Here is a 20,592-nt window from a genome sequence, read left to right as displayed (position 1 = left end):
CGATCAAAAAGTCCGATCAATACAAAAATGGTACCGATAAAAATTTCAGAACATGGCGCAAAAAATGAGCCCTCATACCGGCCCGTATGCGGAAAAATAAAAAAAGTTATAGGGGTTAGAAGATGAGAATTTTTAACTTAGAAATTTTCCTGCATGTAGTAATGATTTTTTTCTTAAGTACGACTATATCCAACCTATATAAGTAGGATATCATTTTAACCGTATGGACCTACAGAATAAAGATAAGGTGTTATTTTTACCGAAATATGCACTGCGTAGAAACGGAAGCCCCCAAAAGCTACAAAATGAAATTTTTTCTTCAATTTTGTCGCACAATGAATTTTTTCCCTGTTTCGCCGTGGATTTTTGGTTAAAATGACTGTCACTGCAAAGTAGAATTGGTGGTGCAAAAAATAAGCCATCATATGGAATTTTATGTGCAAAATTGAAAGCGTTATGATTTTTAGAAGGTGATGAGGAAAAAATGAAAATGCAAAAACGGAAAAACGCTGAGTCCTTAAGTTGAAAATAGGCTGAGTCCCTAAGGGGTTAACTTTTGCAGTGCCTGCCTTTATAATAAGTGAAATAATCATATAGGTAGCAACATAATTATTAACAGCATAATTAGATTTAAAGGATCCCGTCATAGCTTTTATGCTGCCTGAACCATAAGTTATTGGGGTGATCCCCAGCTGCTGTTCCCCACTATACCAGCCGTGACTGAAATAGCTATCTCTGGGTATTGAGAGATCAATCAACCAAATCTAGTGGGAAAAACAGAAGCTAATGCGGAGCGTCCCGATGACTTGTGGTGCATGCAGCATAAAAGTAATGGCTTTAAAAATAAATATAAGCACATTTCAATAAAAACTATCTAAAATCATCGTTGTTTTTTATTATAAGAACAAATGGTGAGAATAAATAAAAATTACTCTGCAATGAAATAAAGCTAATAAACAAGGGACTTGGTTAATGCTCTTTCTGTACTGTATTATTCTTTGTTCTTTGAGTCCTTTTTTGAGCTTCATTTTGGTCAGTATTTTTACCAAAACCATAAGAAGAACCGACACAGAGAAAAACTATTATAGAAAAATGTGCACCTTTTTTGTGGTCTTGAAATTGGTAAAATTCCTGACCAAAATGAGGCTTAAAAAACTGAGAAGGAACAAACCCTTATACCAATTGAAATTGTGTTCATGTTGAAAAAGTTCTAAACTGTGAAAGGCATGATTGACAATTTTACTATAAATTATTCCAATATTATAATATTAATCTTATTACAGGTCCGCCAAGTCAAGCCATGTGGGCATTAGGAGATAAAATTGCATCATCAATTGTTGCCCAAACAGCTGGAATTCCGACTCTACCATGGAGTGGCAGTGGTGAGAAAAGAAAATACATATGTTTCTGTTGATATATATATAATGCCTTATATATAGTTGTATAATTAAATATGTTTGTCCCCTAAATCAAGTGTAAGCATATTCTAACTTTTTCATTCATCATGAAGAATGAGTCCAGTTTCCTACAGTGTTTAGTTATGAAAGCACCCACTGACACACATTTAGTTCCTATTGATGGAAGTTGTCCAGGAACACAGTGAATTTATTCAATTTGGAGATCATAATCTGTCATCATCTCTAAGTTTTACATTTAAAATCAATTCGAGGGTGTTCCTTTTTTTTTTTTTTTTTTTTTTTTTTTTTTTTTTTTTGTGTCCAATTGACTAGAACATTCGATTCCTCAAGGCAAGTTGGGCAACTAAGATAAGGATGTTAAAATCAGAGCAAAGTGCATTTTCTGAGTCTTTTCAATGTGTATATTCAATTCTCGTTATGTATTTGTTTAAATGAAAATAGTAAAAGAAATATAAATTCCATTGATTATATTTCTCTTCTAGGTTTAAAAGTCGACTGGCAGGAAAGTGATCTAAAGAAGCGCATTTTAAGTGTGTCACAAGAGGTTTATGAAAAGGGCTATGTAAAAGATGTGGATGATGGGTTAAAGGTAAGTCTGTTTCTAATGCTAAACTAATAATAAACTTACCCCCTTTCCATTTTTGGCTCCTTGCATTATAAGAGCCATTACTCTTTTATTTTTCTTAAGACAGAGATGTATGCGGGCTAGTTTTTTTGGGACCTAGTGTTCTGTGTATTTTGTGATTTATTTTTTATTTTTTTTTCAAATATATTTTTATTTAACCATTTTTAATAAACAAAATATAGCAAAAATACAAAAGAAAAAGGAGAAATGCAACAAGAGCATAACGTAACAAAACAAAAGCATAATAATTGATATCCAGTCTAAGAACAGCAGCCTCCCCCACCAAACCCTCCCCCCCCCCCATAAGGCACATAGAGAAGGCAATAGACAATGCTCCCACCAATGGCACAGTTCCTAGGCACTTGACAGTCCATGACAAGGTCAATAGTAGGACCCGTTGGTCAGCAGAAACCACCGAACACGTCCCTGACCCTCGCATATGATTTCCGAGCACCATCCCCTAGCGGGAATATCGTGCTTAGTTTCCGCAATATCTCATACGACTCCAAGAGGATCTAACTGTGAGCAAAAGCCCCAAGAAAGGGGGACAAATAAGGTTAAGCAAGGGCAAACACATTGCCCTAAGAGAACCTCTTAGAGATTCTACACAGTACCAGGTGGTATGCCCAAAAGGTTGTACAATGTCCGCGATCCCCTGAGAGTCGAATTGAGTCACGATAAAATGCTTTCAACCTAAAAACAGCTAGAAAGGACTTAAATTGTGCAATCAGCATAGGCAAATCTGGAGTGACAGCTAGAGATGAGTGAACTTTTGAAAAATTCGATTTGGCAGATTTGCCGAATTTTTCTAAAAAATTTGGTACGATTTGAATTTATTTGCAACAAATCTATATTAAAAACAATTATTTCTGGCCTACAGAGAGCCTCAATAGGTTTAGAACACTTTAGTAATACTCACGTTTCTGAAGACATGAACTCCGGTGCATGTGGATCCGCTGGACCTGTGTGGCAGATGACTCGAACCATACCAGGGAGCGGAGTCTAAGGTGCAGCTGGTCTTCACCAGAGCCTGCCGCAAAGCAAGATGGGCTTGCAGCTGCAGACGACAACCAGGTCGCTACCCCTGGCACAGCTCGACCACACAGGCGGCTGAGGAGATGCGAGGCACAGGAGGGATGAGGCAACTCGAAGTCAGGATAGCAGTAGGTCAGGGCAGGCGGCACAGTAGCGTAGATGGGACGTAGCAGGAGTTCAGTAGGCAGGGGGCAAAGGAGCAAGGTCAAGTCACAAGAGCAGGAGATTTGGTAAGGTACGGAAAGGCAATACAAAGGAACGCTTTCTCTAGGGCACAACGCAACAAAGATCAGGCAGAGAACTGAGGAGGGTGGAGGAATTTAAAAGCAAGCCACAGGTGATTACCCTAATGAGTGTACTGGCTCTTTAAATCTTAAAGCAGAGAGGTGGAGGCAGAGGCAGAAGAAACACCCGGAGAGTGACGGACTGGGGCTCGCATGCGGGCGCGTCCCGCGATGCGAGTCCCAGCCCCGTCCGCAGCAGAAGGCAAGGGGACCATGCATTAACGACCAGCGTGTGAGGCTGGAGCGCATAGTGTAACAACTTTGCTGTGTTCTAACACGCATATGGAGTGTGCTGGGGTAGTGAAATAATACGGTTATTCAGTATGACATGCAGATTACAGGCATCGCTTTTAGAATCACTGCCGCAGAGCGGCACAATGACAGAGCCTGGAGGTGGCATCAGTATGAGGAGACAATATAGAGGCTGAATAACACAGCGTGGAGGTGTTGGCAGCATGACGAGACCATATAGTGGCTGAATGACACATCCTGGAGCTGGCAGCAGCATGAGTAGACACTAGGGCTTCACAATCCCTAAGATTAAAAGATGAATTTTGAAATTTACATAGAAGATTTATAGTAGCTAGTGCTACCATAAAAAATGTTTAGGCCTAGGCCCAGCGGCAACAGTAAACCATATATTGGCTGAATGACACAGCCTGGAGTTGGCTGAAGCATGAGGAGACCATATAGTGTCTGAATGGCACAGCGACGAGTTGGCAGCAGCATCAGTAGACACTAGGGCTTCACAATCCCTAAGATTAAAAAATGAATTCTGAAATTTTAACTGAAAATTTTGGGTAGCTAATGCTACCATAACAACATTTTTATTCCCAGAGTTGGAGGCAGCAGCATGAGTAGACAACAGGGCTTCACAATCCCTAAGAAAAAAAGATGAATTTTGAAATTTAAATTGAAGATTTAGGGTAGTTAGTGCTACCGTAAAAAAAATTTAGGCCCAGCATCAGTAGACCATATATTGGCTGCATGACACAGCCTGGAGTTGGCTGAAGCATGAGGAGACCATTGAAATTTATGATTTTTAAATTGAAATTGAGGGTTTTGAAATTGAACTTTTAACTCCCAAGTTTTATTGTCCCGGGCCCCGGCATGTGGGTACAAAGGACCAAATCTAACAAGGAGTCACATGGCATCAAAATGACAGAGCCTGGAGGTGGCATCAGTAGGAGGAGACCATATAGTGGCTGAATGGCACAGCCTGGAGTTGGCTGAAGCATGTTGAGACCATGTAGTGGCTGAATGGCACAGCCTGGAGTTGGCTGAAGCATGTGGAGACCATATAGTGGCTGAATGGCACAGCCCAGAGTCGGCTGAAGCATGTGGAGACCATATAGTGGCTGAATGAGACAGCCTGGAGTTTGTGGCAGCATGGGGAGACCAAATAGTGTCTGAATGGCACATCCTGGAGTTGGCAGCAGATGAGGAGACAATAGGGCCTCACAATCTCTAAGGATAAAAGAGGAATTTTGAAATTTCCATTGAAGATCTATGTACCTGGTGCTACCATAAACACATATAGGTAATGTCCTAGGCCCAGCAGCATCACTAAACCATGTAGTTGCTGAATGGCATAGACTGGAGCTGGCTGAAGCATCAGTAAACCATATATTGGATGATTGCACAGCCTAGAGGTGACTGAAGTATGAGGAGACCATATAGTGGCTGAATGAGACAGCCTGGTGGTGGCAGCAGCAACATCAGGAGTCCTGAACTTGACCCGGTGACAGAGTGGTGCGGTGGGTGGCAATATCCGTAAACAGTGACGAAGGTGGGTGAAAAAAAGGTCTGATGCGGAGGAATGTTTTTAACTGGGGTGCAGCGCCTTTAATCTGTTTGGCACTACCCATATTTGTGAAGTGTTGGTGTGGCACCATGGTCAATCTACTCTCATGCATCAGGCATTGGTGGTTGGAAATCCTGGCTGATCAATGCCTGATTCATCTTCACAAAGGTCAGTCTCTCCACATTTTTCGTGGACAAACGAGTTCTCCTTGGGGTGAATATGGCCCCTGCCGCACTAAACACCTGCTCTGATGGCACACTACTGGCCAGGCAGGGCAGCTTTTCCAGTGCAAACTCTGCTAGTTGCGGCCACAAATCCAGTTTGGCTGCCCAGAAGTCCAGTGGATCTTCAAGGTGTGTTGGCATGGGCATGTCAAGGTATGCCACCACCTGCTGATTCAAGTGCTTCTCCAGGTGTACCTGCTGCTGATGAGTTGCTTCACTATGCGGGTGAAGAAAGCTACTCATCAGGCTGCTGCTGGTGGAGCTGGTACTACTCCTGCCACCCCACCCCTCCCCAGCTGCCATGGCAGTGGATGGTGATCGCAGGGGGCCCCCCCAATTCAGACCTGTGAGAGGATGGACGATGGCGCCAATAGGCATCGGCCAACTGACTACATAGGATGCCTCTGTAGTAGGTCATTTTGTCCTCCCTCTCAGGGGGTGTAAAAAAGGCTCCTATTTTGTAGCGGTAGCGAGGGTCCAATAAGGTGGAGATCCAGAAGTCATCCCGCTGCCGAATGACAGTGACAATTCGGCGGTCACTACGCAAGCAAGTGAGCATGCATCGTGCCATTTGTGCAAGTGACTTGGAGGGACTCCCTGCCTCCTTCTCCACTGCATACTACCACGATGTGCCTGGGTCCTCATCAACAAGTGTCTGCACGTCACTGATGTCCTCTTCAGGTTCCACAACAGTGTCTGCTTCAGGACCTTAAACCCTGGCAACAGCGCCTCCCACGTCACTCTCCTTATCACTACTTTCCCGCCTAGCGAAGGAAGCGGCGGATGTCTCCTCCACTTCTTGGCTGGGCAGTAGCTGCTGACTGTCCTCTATTAGATTGTCCTCAGTGAATAGTGGAGTTGAACCCACAGCATAAGATACTTTTTGTAGGGGAGGGAACAGCATAGGACAGAGGCAATGGGAGGACAGGGACTTCTCCCGGGCCATGCCAACTGAGGGTTGTGTCTGAGGAACCCACCGACTGTTGACTGGGGGTGTTAGGTGTCACTTGTGATGAAGTGGATGACCGTGTTATCCAATCGATGACTGCAGATGGGTTGCTGGTTGAGACATGACCGCTAGCTGATAACGGGAGCTCAGGCCTGCCACTCGCCCCTAGTCTGCTGCAACCTGCTTGAAGGATTTAGGTCTTCCACTCCTCTGTGCATGTCCTGGCATTTCTCTGCCTGACATACTTAGTGCGTATATGAAGTGAATACAATACGCTTCACTACGCTTAAAACAGTATTTGTCTAGAACAGCAGCAGGTGTATCTAGGCCCTTGACAGATTAACAGGTACAAAATAGTACACTACTTAGTTGTAGGTATGTGATATGCACTGATGGTGGGAGAAAAATGCTCTACAGTACCCTTAAAAAAAAAACTTCTTTTTGTAAAACACCAGCAGTACACAACAGTGCTGCAGCCAAAAAAAGCTGTGTACTAAACACAAAATTGCACTCTGTCAAAGACTATTAGGAATGGACTGCTGCGTATTATACCGTCTACAGACTAGTATAACCAGCAGATGATTTTTTTGTGGAACAAACACACTGAATTGTGCTGAAAAATTATTCCTGCCTCCTCTGCTAAGGTTTATGAAGTTGAGGCAGCTTGTTGAAATGCATGATTCAACACACAGCTATCTGCCCCTCTCTGTAATACTATGCCGAAGAAAGTGACTGGGAGGTTAATGCCTGCCGCTGCAGTAAAAATCCTTTTCAGTGAAAAAAACACTGCTCTCCGTCCACAAGAACGCTGATGTGACTAGGAGGATGTTAAACGCTACTGAACTGCGTTTTTCTCTGCTGTAACACACACACACACAGGCTCTGCGTCCTATGATCCTTCTGCAGTGTATAGTAATGAAGTGAGGAGCCTGAATTATGGCTGCCAATTATATAGGGCTGTGACATCACAGGCGTGACTGGCTGCTGATAGGCTGACAGTCTTCCTGAACCTCCACCATTGAAAAAGGGGACGCAGTTCCCCGAAACGCGTCTGGAGTTATGACAACCCTGCACATCATCTGAGACAATCGTTACCGCATTGCCGGTCCTCACCTACTCTCTCACCTGCTCCCTGTGCCGTCGGGGTAGAGAGGATACCTCCAGCGTTGCCATACGCTGCTACGACCGCTAGGCTTCACAGCGCTGCCACACGCTGCTTCCCAGCCATCATTTCCGACCCCCAGCACCGGATCATATCGCCCCTCCTACATTTCTCCCGTGCCGCTGGGACAGAGGGACGTGTATCCGGATCGCAAGCACAGCTGCACTCACCTGACTGTGCACACTGTAGCCGGTAAGAGACACTAAGTGCCTGAACTGTATAGCGATTGCCCTCTTGCATTCAGTCCCCATGCCGTCGGGGTAGAGGGGGCATCGCCTGTATCTCTGCACCTAAAAAAGTTTTTTATAGTGGGCCCCAATCTGGGAAGCTCCAGAGCTACCGAAAATTTGCCTTATTGGATTATCAACTTTTTTTCTATGTACTTTCATCTGGATTAATCCTGGCTCTTATAATATGACTTTACAGTATAACTAAACAGATACTGTTTGCACAGTCCCATTGCCCCACTTTCATTGTCTCATTGACCAATTAGTGAAGTGCAATACCACTGTGTATATTTTATATTTTTAGCATTTTATACCATTGTAACCATTTTATCTAGTGACCAGTCTGCGACAAGGGCCCTGCCGCAGACCTCACATCATTTTTCCAAATAAATGTTATCATTTTATGCTCTTTCTTCTAATTTTTGACCTTATATCTTTTACTCTGACCTAGCCTAGCAGGACTGCCTCCCCTTTTAACACTATTAGTGAATCCTGCATATGATTCAGGGTCATCATGCCTACTTCCCTTCCCGCCTTGTCTTCCCAGCATTCCTTGCCCCATGTACTGACATGTAGATCCGCCATTTTAGATGCCCTGGAGCCTGCACCGCAGTAAATGGAGTTTAATGAATTGATTCGCGCAATAGAATTGTGGCGATATTCGCATTTGTTGTGAATTGAATATTTCCTGAAATTCGGAACAAATTTGGGTTCGTCAGCTTTGATTCGCTCATCTCTAGTGATAGCATCCAACCATTTTGCAAAAAGACAACGTAGAGCCACTAAGAGGACGACATGGAGGAACCTTGGAAATTTCTCCTCCCCTTCCCTCCCGCAACCAGGAGAAGGATCTACCTTGTGGGAATTCTGGATGGTCAAGCAAGGGCATCCGTTTGGACACAAGAAACGGAAGGCCAAACACCTTCCAAACCTCCTTCCAAGCGACTATCATATTATAGAGCAGCGTCGAGTGTTTAATCTTGGCCAGGAGCTTCGCAAAAGAGGTCTGGAGCAGCGACCAAGGCGCCGCGAGCGCTGCTTCAACTGCTAAGTTGGAGAAATAAGTTGAATCATGAAGCCAATCAAGTACATGTAAGAATAAGCATGTCAAATTGTATCCCCTAACATTCGGGAAGTTAACCCCGCCCTCCAATCTACAAAGCATACGTTTTTGCAGAGCAATATGTGGGCGCCTGCCCTGCTGCAGAAGGCATTGGAAGGAAGCTTTGAGACATTTAATATAGGCATGTTTAAGCAGAAGCGGGAGTGTCTGTAGAGGATATAGAAGGCGAGGGAAACTAACCATCTTAACCAGGTGACACCTACCCAGAAAGGGCAATGGCAGAGACTCCCAACGTTTCAGTTCGTCCAATATACACTTAAACAGCGGGAGATAGTTAAGGGAATATTGTGTCGAATGCTCAGATAAGTGATTAAGGACAGGGCCACTGTCACCCCCAGTGCATGTGCATCGGAAAGCCACTTAGGAGAGGTCACACCCAGAGGTAATAGCATACTCTTGGCAGAATTAATCTTGTACCCTGTGAAGCTCCCCGCATAGGATAAAAAATCGAGAACCTTAGGGATGGCATCCCGGGGGTTGCTAAGGTAAGAATAAAGATCAGCATAATAGGTGTCATAGATCGTGGGTCAAGCATTATTTGCCCCGCCGAATCACGCAAAGCTAGAAGGTGTGCAGGCGCAAATGACCCTTTCACTACCCGCGCCAACATATGACCTGCTTTATTACCGCGCCGAAACAGGTCTGCTATAAATTGTGACCTATAGATTATTTTCTTCCTGTCTAGCCAAAGCTCGTAGGTGGCTTCCTGCCACTTAAGTTTATGGTGCGGAGTGAGGGAGTCTAAAAAGTGGGAATAAGCATCCGCCAAAGCTGCACCCGCCGTTGCATGACAATCCATAGTCTTTCGCTTGACCGTGGTGCTATAAGACAGAATATTGCCCTGGAGTACAGCTTTCGCTGTTTCCCAGTAGAGAGAAGGATTATTAGCATGGGTTGCATTATCAGTCTGGAACTCCAGCCACCAACCCTTGAGAAGACTCAAAAAGGAGTCATCCTTCACTAGATAAGCCGGAAACCGCCATAAGTAATCTGTACCCTTAGAGCACGATGGCAGGAGCTCCAGAGCGACCGGTGCATGAGCCAAAATGATCAAGTCCCGGATGTCCACCACACCCAAACGGGAGCACAACAGAGGACTAACCAGGCAATAATCAATGCGAGACCAGGAACCATGAATGTGTGAGAAGTGTTTGTATTCACGGCCATCTGGGTGTAAGTGATGCCAGAAGTCTAGCAACCCTGTCTGTGCAAGGAAAGGGGGAAGTACCTTTATCACTATGATGTTGTGGGGCATGACTGAGAAGAACGTCTCCGGTCCACCAGGGGATCAACCACCGAATTTAAGTCCCCTCTCCGGATCGTCAGCTTTCCTGCAGTGCTACTGACTGTGTCTGCTAGAGATTGGAAAAAGGAATTATCACCATTTGGTGCATAGACATTATAGATATAAGTATTACCATTATGAACTATCTGTAAATGGGATAAGCGCCCCTCTGCATCTTGCTCATGTGAGAGAACGCGATGTGAAAAAGATTTCTGGATGAACATTAACACTCCAGATTTGTCATTTACCGCTGAACCGCCCACTACAGCACCCACCCACAATTTCTGAATTCTCTGAAAATCCTGCTCCGCCAAATGTGTTTCCTGGAGCACTATGTCGGGGCATAGACATTTCAGAAAACGCAAAACTTTCATGCATTTCTGAGGGGAGCTCAGACCTTAACATTCCACTTTATGACCTTACGCATTACGCTAGACAAGCCCCCTAAGGACTAAGAGGAGGGGAAGGACTGTTGTGGACGGATGCTGTAGTGGGCAGGACAGTTAGGGAGAACATTGCAAGAGAGAGAGCATACCAAAACAGATGGGGAGAAAAAGGGCTAGAGGGGGAAAGAAGGAGCCGGGAAAGGAGATTATTGACACCAATGAGGCGGAAACAAACAGGAAACAAGTAACGAGGGGAGGGGCCAGGAAAGGGGAAGCGAAAGCAAAACATGAAAAAAAACAACGAACCGTGAAAAAAACATTGATGGAAACATGGAAAACCCAGGACAGGCCAATACTCAAGGTGTAATCAGGGCGGCTACAGTTTGGGTGAGGGACTTCACTTTTTTCAGGCATGCGGGATGTCAGAACCCCATCCCCAGACCTCAGCATGACCAGGTAACAAGCAAAAGGGCCTGGGGAATGAACAGAGTGTGCGGACCCCTAGGAACAAACCAGTTATTGTGACAGCAACAGGTGGGACATTTATGGTAAAAGGAAAAACAGCCACAGTACACAGAATGAGAACATACAATATCCAGTAAACAAGAGTGGAGGGTACTGGCCCCATGGGGCACCTATGCGACTAACTTCCAGTAGAAAACATAACAGGGACCCTACTGGGCAATAACAAAAGAGAGTAGCACCTTGGAAACGCACACCTCCCCAAGAACAGCCAATCAAGTAGATACTCAATCCGGAGAAGATGATCTGCTGCTTCTACTCCTGCTATGTCTCCCAACAGATTTTCAATGTTTCTGTATGTCACCCGGGGATCTCTTGTGGCTGCTTCTACGTTGTGAGGAGTGCGATGAGGGAGTACCCTGGCCCCGCGGAGATTGAGAGCGACAAGACGGAGAATGGGGGCGGTGAGCTGGTACCCCTAGAATATCCGGCAAGGCGAGGTCTGGGAAGAAGAGAAGGAGCCATCTGGACGAACCCCCCCTTTTTTTTTTTTTAACATATTTTTATTAGTTTTCAGTCAACTGAACAACAGACAGATAACCATTTCCGGCAGACCCTCCCCACCCGCACCCCAAGACAGTCATTTCAAAGGAACTAGTGTACAAGAACTGAAACGGCTATAAGTACTTTGAGGGAAGGGTAGGCCCACCCAGAACAACAACACATGAAGACCACAATACAGACAAGTCCATTCACACACACATCCAAGCATACCCTAGGAGCTCCCCAAATCCATCTAACCACCCTAAGTCGGAGAAGCTCCCCGAACTGGAGGATCAGTAGAAACAGCTTGGCCGAAACCCTTTCAATGTGGCTGGATACTGGAGCTGAAAACGCTTCTTGGCTTTGAACAGTACAGTGCAGAGTTTGCCATATGCTCTTCTGCGTTTAACCACATCAGCAGAAAAGTCCTCAAATATTAACATCTTCCTGTTATGAAAAGTCAGCAGAGATGTGTGTCTGCGGTAGGCCCTCACAATCTCCACTTTGTCATTTTAGTCCAGCAATTTTAGTATAACTTGTCTCAGGGGGCGCCGGAACCAGAAGTCATGAAATTTTGTTTTTATGCCATTCACAAAGACTTCATTACAGTGATCCCACAATGGCCTCAGCTTACGATATTTCAAAATACATTGGTCATTCCTAGACCACTGTTACTTGTGGTACTACATGTTTTATACTGTTCTTGTGTCACAATGAAATCAGCATCTTTCAGAGCCTAAGCCAGGTAATTGAAGTGAATGAGTCTAATGAAATATGCGACTAAAAACCCCCTCAAAAGCAAGAGGCTCAAAAATGTAGTAAAATATACTTTATTAAATAGTATTCAATATATTAATGAACCATATAAGTACCACAATGGTCTACTACTATAATATTGAATGGGCAGTACAGGACAGAAAGACTACATACATATCAGTACAAAGGTATAATCTGTAGATAAATCAATAGAAACACCTAGGATATAGGTGTATGCAAAGATCTATTCCCTCCACGTCCCATGACTGGCTCTATTTTATTTATTTATTCTTTGCTTTGGACAAACATTAATTTTCTCCTTAGTTTTGAAAACTTCATCATTGGCTGGAAATGTAAATGTTCACTTTGTGTGGTAATATATTTAACTTGGATAAAGCATTTTAGCAATACAATTAAATTAATTTATTTTTGCCTATGTGTCATGCTTTTTTGTGTGATGTAGCTTCTAGATTATTTTGCAGTTCAAATTATATTAGTCTTGTAGACTTCTGGGGATTTAGGGGATTTTAGTTAACTGTATTCCCCAAGATTTCTGACATCTTGCATGCATTCATTTTTATTTTGTTGTATATTCAAAACACTTTCTTGTATCTCAACCTCATAATTTCATTGTAAAGCATCAGGAGTGTCTCCTTATGGCAGCTAGGATCCATGTGGCGGGGAACAGGAAGAATCCAGTTTCATCATTAGATAGGGTCATTTACCGTATTAATTTAATAGTGCTCTCTGAAAAGATAAATGCCATGAGGGATGATGTGGTGGAATACTTTGATCGTGTTTGGGTCCCCTGGACGTCTTCCTCATATTGCCCTAATATTCACTATACTTTCCCTGCGTCGTTAAGGGGTTAACCATGGCAAAAATTCAGATAAAAGCACAAGGTAAATGCTCAAGCAGACCTAGTCAGAGTATTGCACAAACAGACATTATAGGAGCATTATTGCACAAAATAGCCATCAGAGAATGCAAGAGAACTCTGGTTAAAATAGACACAACCGAGATCTCATTGGTTCTGAGCATTAACCATTCCCAGTCCAGGGAGAATAGCAAACTGCTCAGAACAAACTAGTGTGTGAATACACACCTAAACAGGAAAATACAAAAACAAATAAACGGACATTACACCTGCTTTTTACCTTTCTGTTTCTTATGCCCACTGTTTTGGTTTTATTGTTGTTTTTTTATATACATGCTCTATCTCGGGTTACGTCCCGATATATGTACACTTTTTTTTTTTATGCTTCAGATTTTTGTACTTAATAAAATTTATACGTTTGTTACTAAAGTATCAGGAGTGTCTAAATGCATGCTTTTCTTATTTGGATATGTGTTCCATGCAATTTGTTTGTTGTAGGCAGCAGAAATGGTGGGGTATCCTGTAATGATCAAGGCATCTGAGGGAGGAGGTGGAAAAGGTATTCGGAAAGTGAACAATGCAGAAGATTTTCCAAACCTTTTCAGACAGGTAAGCCCTAAGGGTTAAATTGCTCTGAAATATATAATTCTACTGTCAAATAGGACTCGGTAGTAGTCCATTTTTTGTGACTGTGCAAAGTTTTTTGTTAAGGTATATCAGTTTACAAAAAGGAAAGTACTATGAATGGACACGCTTTCAAACAACTTCCCTCCTTGTGGAAGCCGATGTGATTCCAAACCTATTTATCAGTCAGTTTACCACAATTGACTTCTTACCCCAGAACAACTGTAAAGGTTTCCTATAAAGACAGCAGAAGAATGTTTATCCGAAAGTTTTACAGACAACACTTTAGCTGTCTCACACAGCCATTATTAAGCTTCATTCTGTAGTGGTGCTGTACATTCTTTTTCTGTCTCTAGTAACAGCTAGATTAGAACAGAGCGCAGGGGTGGGGACAAGACTTAGCTTGTGTTTTGTGCAGGAGAAAGCCGGAGAACATCTGGGCTTTTGTAACCTTAAGATAAGCCAGTTTGCATGCTGAATATAAGTTACACTGTTCCTCAAAGGTAAATCAAGACTTCTCTGTCATCTCTGACCACCCATAACACTCAGGAAAGCTGTCCCTTGTGTAAACCAGTATATATACTGCTTTGTGTTCACAGTGCTGCATTAGAATCTCCTCCTCTCTCCCTCTCTTTAGCTTCTCAGCAGTAACAGTAGAATCTTGGTGCTTGGTACTTTTCGTTATGCACTTCTGCTGTTTCTTTCATTTCTGCTCACATAGCACCTTAAATACCCAGTGCATGAGCAACCCCTTTTCCCTCCAACTGCCATCTATAGTTGTGTACTGTGTAAATCATCCCTGGCACAGTGCAGCCTGTTCAGTGTTTTTTCATCAGCGCTATGTCATGGCATACCAGAAGGAGTCCAGTGAAGCTTGGAAAACAAAGTTGTTGTTTTTGGTTGTTGTTGTTGTGTTTTTTTATTTATTTTTATTTTTATAAATAATAATTTCTTTATCCCTAATATTAAAATCCCTATACTCTGTGCTTTCAAGGTTCAAACAGAAGTTCCTGGTTCTCCAATATTTGTAATGAGACTGGCCAAGCAATCACGTCATCTGGAGGTACAGATTCTTGCTGATCAGTATGGAAACGCAATTTCACTTTTTGGCCGGGATTGTTCTGTTCAGCGTCGTCACCAGAAGATTATTGAAGAGGCTCCTGCTTCAATTGCTACCAGCACCGTGTTTGAAGAAATGGAGCAGGTAAGACAAATGGTTTCAATGAAATGAAGATATAAAGTATAACAGACACCTACCGCCATGTATCCATTGTGGCCAATATGTATGGTAAAGCTAGACTAATTTATTGATATGTTATAACATATTCATGACCGAAGATTTATCATTGTGAATGTGCCAAAAAAAGTAACTTTACATGACTTGTATCACAATTGATGTGTTTAAAAGTGTACCTGTCGTTAACAAAAACTTTCGATATAATGTAGGTAATACCATTATATTTCATATTCATTTGTAATATACATTGATTAAACAATTTGTATATTTTTGGGTAAAAAAATGCTGTCCTTGCAGCTATTGCCTGTGTGTCTCTGTGAGGAGACCAAGTATAGGAAGTGGGGGTGGGACAAGCAGGGTTCTGTGCAGGCTCCTGGCATGTCAATCATCCTGATGTGTGAGCGAGAAGCGTGTCGCAGAGCCCTGCTTCTCCTCAGTGCACAGAGCCCTGCTTGTCCCCAGTCTACAGAGCCCTGCTTGTCCTCACTGCATAGGGTCCTGCTTGTCCTCAGTGCACAGAGATCTGCTTGTCCACCCAAACTTACTGTATTTGGACTCCTCACAGAGATACACAGTCAATAGCTGTAGGGACAAAAATATATATAAAATTTTTAACCAATGTATATTAAAAATATACATATAATTGTATTATCTACATTTTATAAAAAGTTTTTGTTAACGGCAGGTATACTTTAAATACTATTTAGATACTTTTACTATTAAGACTTTTGACACAGGGGTGGGACTTAGCTCACAAGGTTCATGGCTTGTGCCGGGTTCCGCACTACAAAAAATGTTTTAACTTTAAATTATTCTTTTCATAGGTAGTCTTAACTTACACAAGACAATCTAAATATGTGCCAAAGTATCAAATAGCATGAGACATTGTGATAAGTATAGCATATTTTTAGACTGTCTAGTGTACCCTAAGTATTAGCCAGTTTTAGTTAATGTGCTTCAGCAAATAATTACTATAGCACAGCACCAAATACCAACGTGGAGCGCCTGCATCACTCCTAACAGCTGCATCAAATACCACAGCACAACACAACATTCCTTTTCAGCAATGCTAAACAAACCGCACAGTGCAGCATAAAATAACTCTCCAGATGCACCAAACACTGCAGTGCAGCACAACATACATCTCCAGGAGCTCTAAACAAATGCTACAGTGAAGCACAAAATAGCTTTCCATCTGTACCGTACACCACAGTGCAGCACAAAATACCTTTCGAACAGCACTAAATAAATACCACAGTGTAGCACAATATATATTTCTAGCAGCACTATACAAACACAGGGTAGCACAAAAATACCTCTCCAGGACTGCCAAATACTACAGCATAGCACAAAATTCCTCTCCAGCAATGCTGAATACCACCGTGCAGCAACAAATACCTCCCAGATACATTCCCAGCAGTGCCAAAAAGAATAAAAAATAAATACCACAATGCAGCACCAAAGGCAGCAGTTCTGTTACCTTTTCTACCCCTCCTACACGGAAGGCTTTGAGACATTGTTTAGCCTTAAAGAAACTGTTCTATGAAATGTTTGTAGAACTACTTGTATTAAAGTTTAGAATTTTTTTTCCCCCCATTGAACTACAGTATGGGTTATAACCACAAGAAATCCATGACATGCTCTAAAATAATCTGTGAGTGGTGTTCATCTTTGTACAGTGCTGTGGAGTATGTTGGCGCTATATAAGCAATATGATTAAGTGCTATAAAAAACAGTTTAGCCGAGGTGCAGCTAAACACTAATTGGCACAGTTTTACAATACTTCATTATAAAAGCAAGAGAGAGCGCTCCATAGCGTAATACCACCTGGGTAAATATATTAAGAGAATAGGTTGTGCGAGTCTCTAACCCCAGGTTGTTGTGCGAACTCACACACAATGGTAAGCGTGAATGAGCAGATGGGTCCGGTCTGCAGCCTTCCAACCAGGTATGCAACAACTGGGGATAGACTTCCAAAGAGTGGCGTGTATCCATGGCGCTGACCAGGAGCGAACAAGTCAGGTAGGTATAGAGTAGCTTTATTTGGATAATGCAACGCGTTTCACCTCGCTTGTGCGGCTTCATCAGGCATGTGCGGGGAAACGCGTTGCATTATCCAAATAAAGCTACTCTATACCTACCTGACGTGTCCGCTCCTGGTCAGCGCCGTGGATACCCGCCACTCTTTGGAAGTCTATCCCCAGTTGTTACAATACTTCATGACCTGCCAGGTTTTGTGTGACATTTTTTGTTAAAGCTACTTAGTCAACTTGATACATTCAGTTTTGATTAATTATCATCTTCTAAAAATGCTGTTTTTTATTTGTATTATTATTATTATATCCTAAGAGTATTTTTTTCCCTCTAATATTTTGTTAACCGTTGCCAATGTTTTTTTGTCTTACAGTGTGCTGTGAAGCTAGCTAAAATGGTTGGATATGTAAGCGCAGGTACAGTTGAGTATCTCTACAGTCAGGATGGCAGCTTTTACTTCCTGGAACTTAACCCACGTCTGCAAGTGGAGCACCCCTGCACAGAGATGGTTGCAGATGTTAATCTTCCAGCTGCACAACTTCAGGTACTGAATGACTTCCATCTGACTAATAGAAGGGGGATCCTGATTTAGGATTGCCTCTGTGTACCCTAACATTGTACCTAACATGTTAAATACGGTAACAAGGACAATCTGAATCTTCCACTGTAAAAGGTTTACAATGTTAGTCTCATTATGACAAATACTTTATGGATTTGGAAAATTTTATCCACGTGCTGTTGAAAATTTACACACTATTTCTGTACTGAAACTGATCTGCAGAGTGGACTTAAACTTCTTGGCAATAGCCATTGTACCTATATTGTGGATGCACGTTCAAAGTATGGTTGAACTCCCTTACCCAATGTCAGTATGGGGCTGTAAGCAATCTGAATGGCTCAAAAATGCTGACTGTCACTTAAGGGGTTATGTTGCGGATGCTTTGTGAATTTATTATAAATTTTCCCCACAGTAAATCTGAATTTCCTGCTGACCCTGAGCAGAAAAAAGGGAATCTGCTATCTATTACCATACCTTCTACTCTCTACCTACATTTGTCAAAGGATACTTGTCTCTTTAAAACACATTAAAAAAAAACAAACAAACAAGAAAAACTTCTAGCAACATGTTAGATATTTTGATGGGTGGGGATCCAGATGTTGAGACCCCTACTCATCCCTAAAATGAACATCTGCAGCGGCTTATGGATTGACAGCCCATAAAACAGCTTATACCACTCACAGAAAAAAGGAGCAGTGACTTTAGGAAACAAAAGGACACTGCACTTAACCAAGAAAACTTTTTAACGATTGATGGTGGTCTCAGCACATGGACCTCTATTGACCAAAACGTATGATCTGTCGCTTTGACATGTCAGAAATCTTTAACCACTTAAGGACGCAGGACGTACAGGTACGCCCCCCTTTTCCGGGTCCTTAAGGACTCGGCGTACCTGTACGCACTGATCCAGCTAACGGGGTTTAAACCGTTCTCACGAGCGGAGAACTGGTTAAAACCCGTAGGTCATGGTTGCTACAGGCAGCCAGGACCCACGGCTAATGCCAGGCACCGCCGATCGGGCCGATGCCCGGCATTAACCATTTAGATGCCGCGCTCAAAGCTGAATGTGAAAACTGAAAGTAAAACTATCTTGGCAGCTCAGTGGAGCTGATCGGGACTATCACGACAGAATCGCAATGTCCCGATCTGCTTACTGGACGACGGGAGGGTCCTCACCTGCCTCCTCGTCGTCTGATCGGCAATCTACTGCTCCATTCCTGTGCAGCAGGCTAGAGCAGAAGAGCGCCGGTAACACTGATCAATGCTATTCTATGGCATAGCATTGAACCGTGTATGCAACCAAAAGATTGCATGGTATAGCCCCCTAAGGGGGTTAAAAAAAATTTAATAAAAAAGTAAAAAGTGGTAAAAAAATAAGAGAATAAAGGCGAATAAGCCCCCCCCCCAAATAAAAGTTTGATTCACCCCCCTTTTCCTATTTTTTTTAAATTAAATAATGTATTAAAAAAAATAAAAATCATATGTGGTACCGCCGCATGCGTAAGTGTCCGAACTATGAAAATATAAGGTTAGCTAAACCGCATGGTCGATGGCATACATAAAAATACAAAAAAATATTTAAATTGTGAATTTTTGATCTCTTCATATACCACAAAAATATTAATAAAAAGCAATCAAAAAGTCCCATCAAAAGAAACATGGTACTGATAAAAACTTAAGACCACGGCACAAAAAAATAAACCCTCATATAGCCCCATAAGCGGAATTATTTTTTTTTATAGGGATCAGAAGATGCCAATTTTAAACATACTCATTTTGGTGCATGTAGTTATAAATATATTTTTAAATAGTAAAATAAATTAAAACCTACATAAATTGGGTATCCCTGGAACCGAATGGACCTACAAAATAAGGATAATGTGTCATTTTAACCGAAAAGTGCTCTGCCTAGAAACTGAAGCCCTAAAAAGTTGCAAAATGGCGTTTTTTTTTCAATTTCACCTGTTTCACCGCAGATTGTTATAAAATGAGTAATGTCATTACAAAGTACAATTGGTGATGCAAAAAAACAAGCCCTTATATGGGTCTGTAGGTGCAAAATTGAACGCATTATGATTTTTAGAAGATGAGGAGGAAGAAACGATGCATATTAACAGTACAAATTTTTTTTGCAGTAGAATTTATACTTTTAGTTATGTCATTTTTTGTATTTATAACAGATTGCCATGGGAATTCCTCTTCATAGAATTAAGGATATTCGAATGCTTTATGGAGTTACAGCTTGGGGAGACACACCAATTGACTTTGACAACTCCTATAATGCTCCCTGCCCTAGAGGACATGTCATTGCTGCTCGAATTACAAGTGAAAATCCAGATGAGGTACCACAAAGCTTTTGTCACCATAATGCTTTTTTTTCCTTTTGTATTGCATTTTAAAATTATATGATACACACACACACATACATATATATATATATTTATATACATATATACTATGAGAGAGTTATTAATATTGCTTCTCTTGAGCACAGTAGAAGCATCCCGAGTCACTCTTTTTAAATGAACAAAGTGTGGTGGAAACTTGGAGTAGCATTTCTCCTTCCCATTTGCACAATAAGTTTTCTGCAAGACAGGGAAAGAGTTAGGGTGAAAAGTCACAAACTCTCAGGCCTCATCATTGTGGGAAAGATGTAAGAAAGAAAGTGTGCTTCACAGCAATACAGAATTTGGCCAAAAACAGAGGCCATCTGGAACCTTTTCAGGCACACATATAAACCACTTGAAGGGATTGTCTGGTGAAAAAAAATATTACATTTGTGGATCGGGTTGTAAAAAAAAAAAAGTACTACTCAACTACCCTGGTGCTCCTCTGCTTTCGGTCTCATCCAGTGTCCCTTGTGTCCCCACTATTGCTATACTATTACTAGTACTATTAGTGCTCTAAGCAGGAGCTGCCTGCTCAGCCAATCACTAACCACAGCTGTCCCATCTGCTTCCCATCTCAGTCAGAGATTG

The 20,592-nt window shown here is 42.3% G+C and overlaps 1 protein-coding gene across 2 annotated transcripts in view; it reads left to right on the top strand.

Moving 5' to 3' along the window:
* Positions 1-20,592, top strand: part of ACACA (acetyl-CoA carboxylase alpha) — a 403,267-nt gene that overhangs the window by 69,868 nt on the left and 312,807 nt on the right. For both annotated transcript variants that reach the window (XR_008888830.1, XM_056557545.1), the window contains exons 7-12: positions 1,284-1,382; positions 1,901-2,007; positions 13,659-13,769; positions 14,779-14,988; positions 17,429-17,599; positions 19,795-19,956. Coding sequence is in view for 1 of the 2 variants with exons in the window: in XM_056557545.1 (XP_056413520.1) it covers positions 1,284-1,382; positions 1,901-2,007; positions 13,659-13,769; positions 14,779-14,988; positions 17,429-17,599; positions 19,795-19,956 (860 nt within the window). In the remaining variant the exon portion in view is untranslated. The remainder of the gene's footprint in view (positions 1-1,283; positions 1,383-1,900; positions 2,008-13,658; positions 13,770-14,778; positions 14,989-17,428; positions 17,600-19,794; positions 19,957-20,592) is intronic.

Source organism: Hyla sarda, chromosome 2, assembly GCF_029499605.1.
Source record: "Hyla sarda isolate aHylSar1 chromosome 2, aHylSar1.hap1, whole genome shotgun sequence".
In the NCBI taxonomy this organism is placed as follows: domain Eukaryota; kingdom Metazoa; phylum Chordata; class Amphibia; order Anura; family Hylidae; genus Hyla; species Hyla sarda.
Note: the sequence above shows the minus strand (reverse complement) of the source record. Positions and strands in the feature narration are given on the sequence as shown.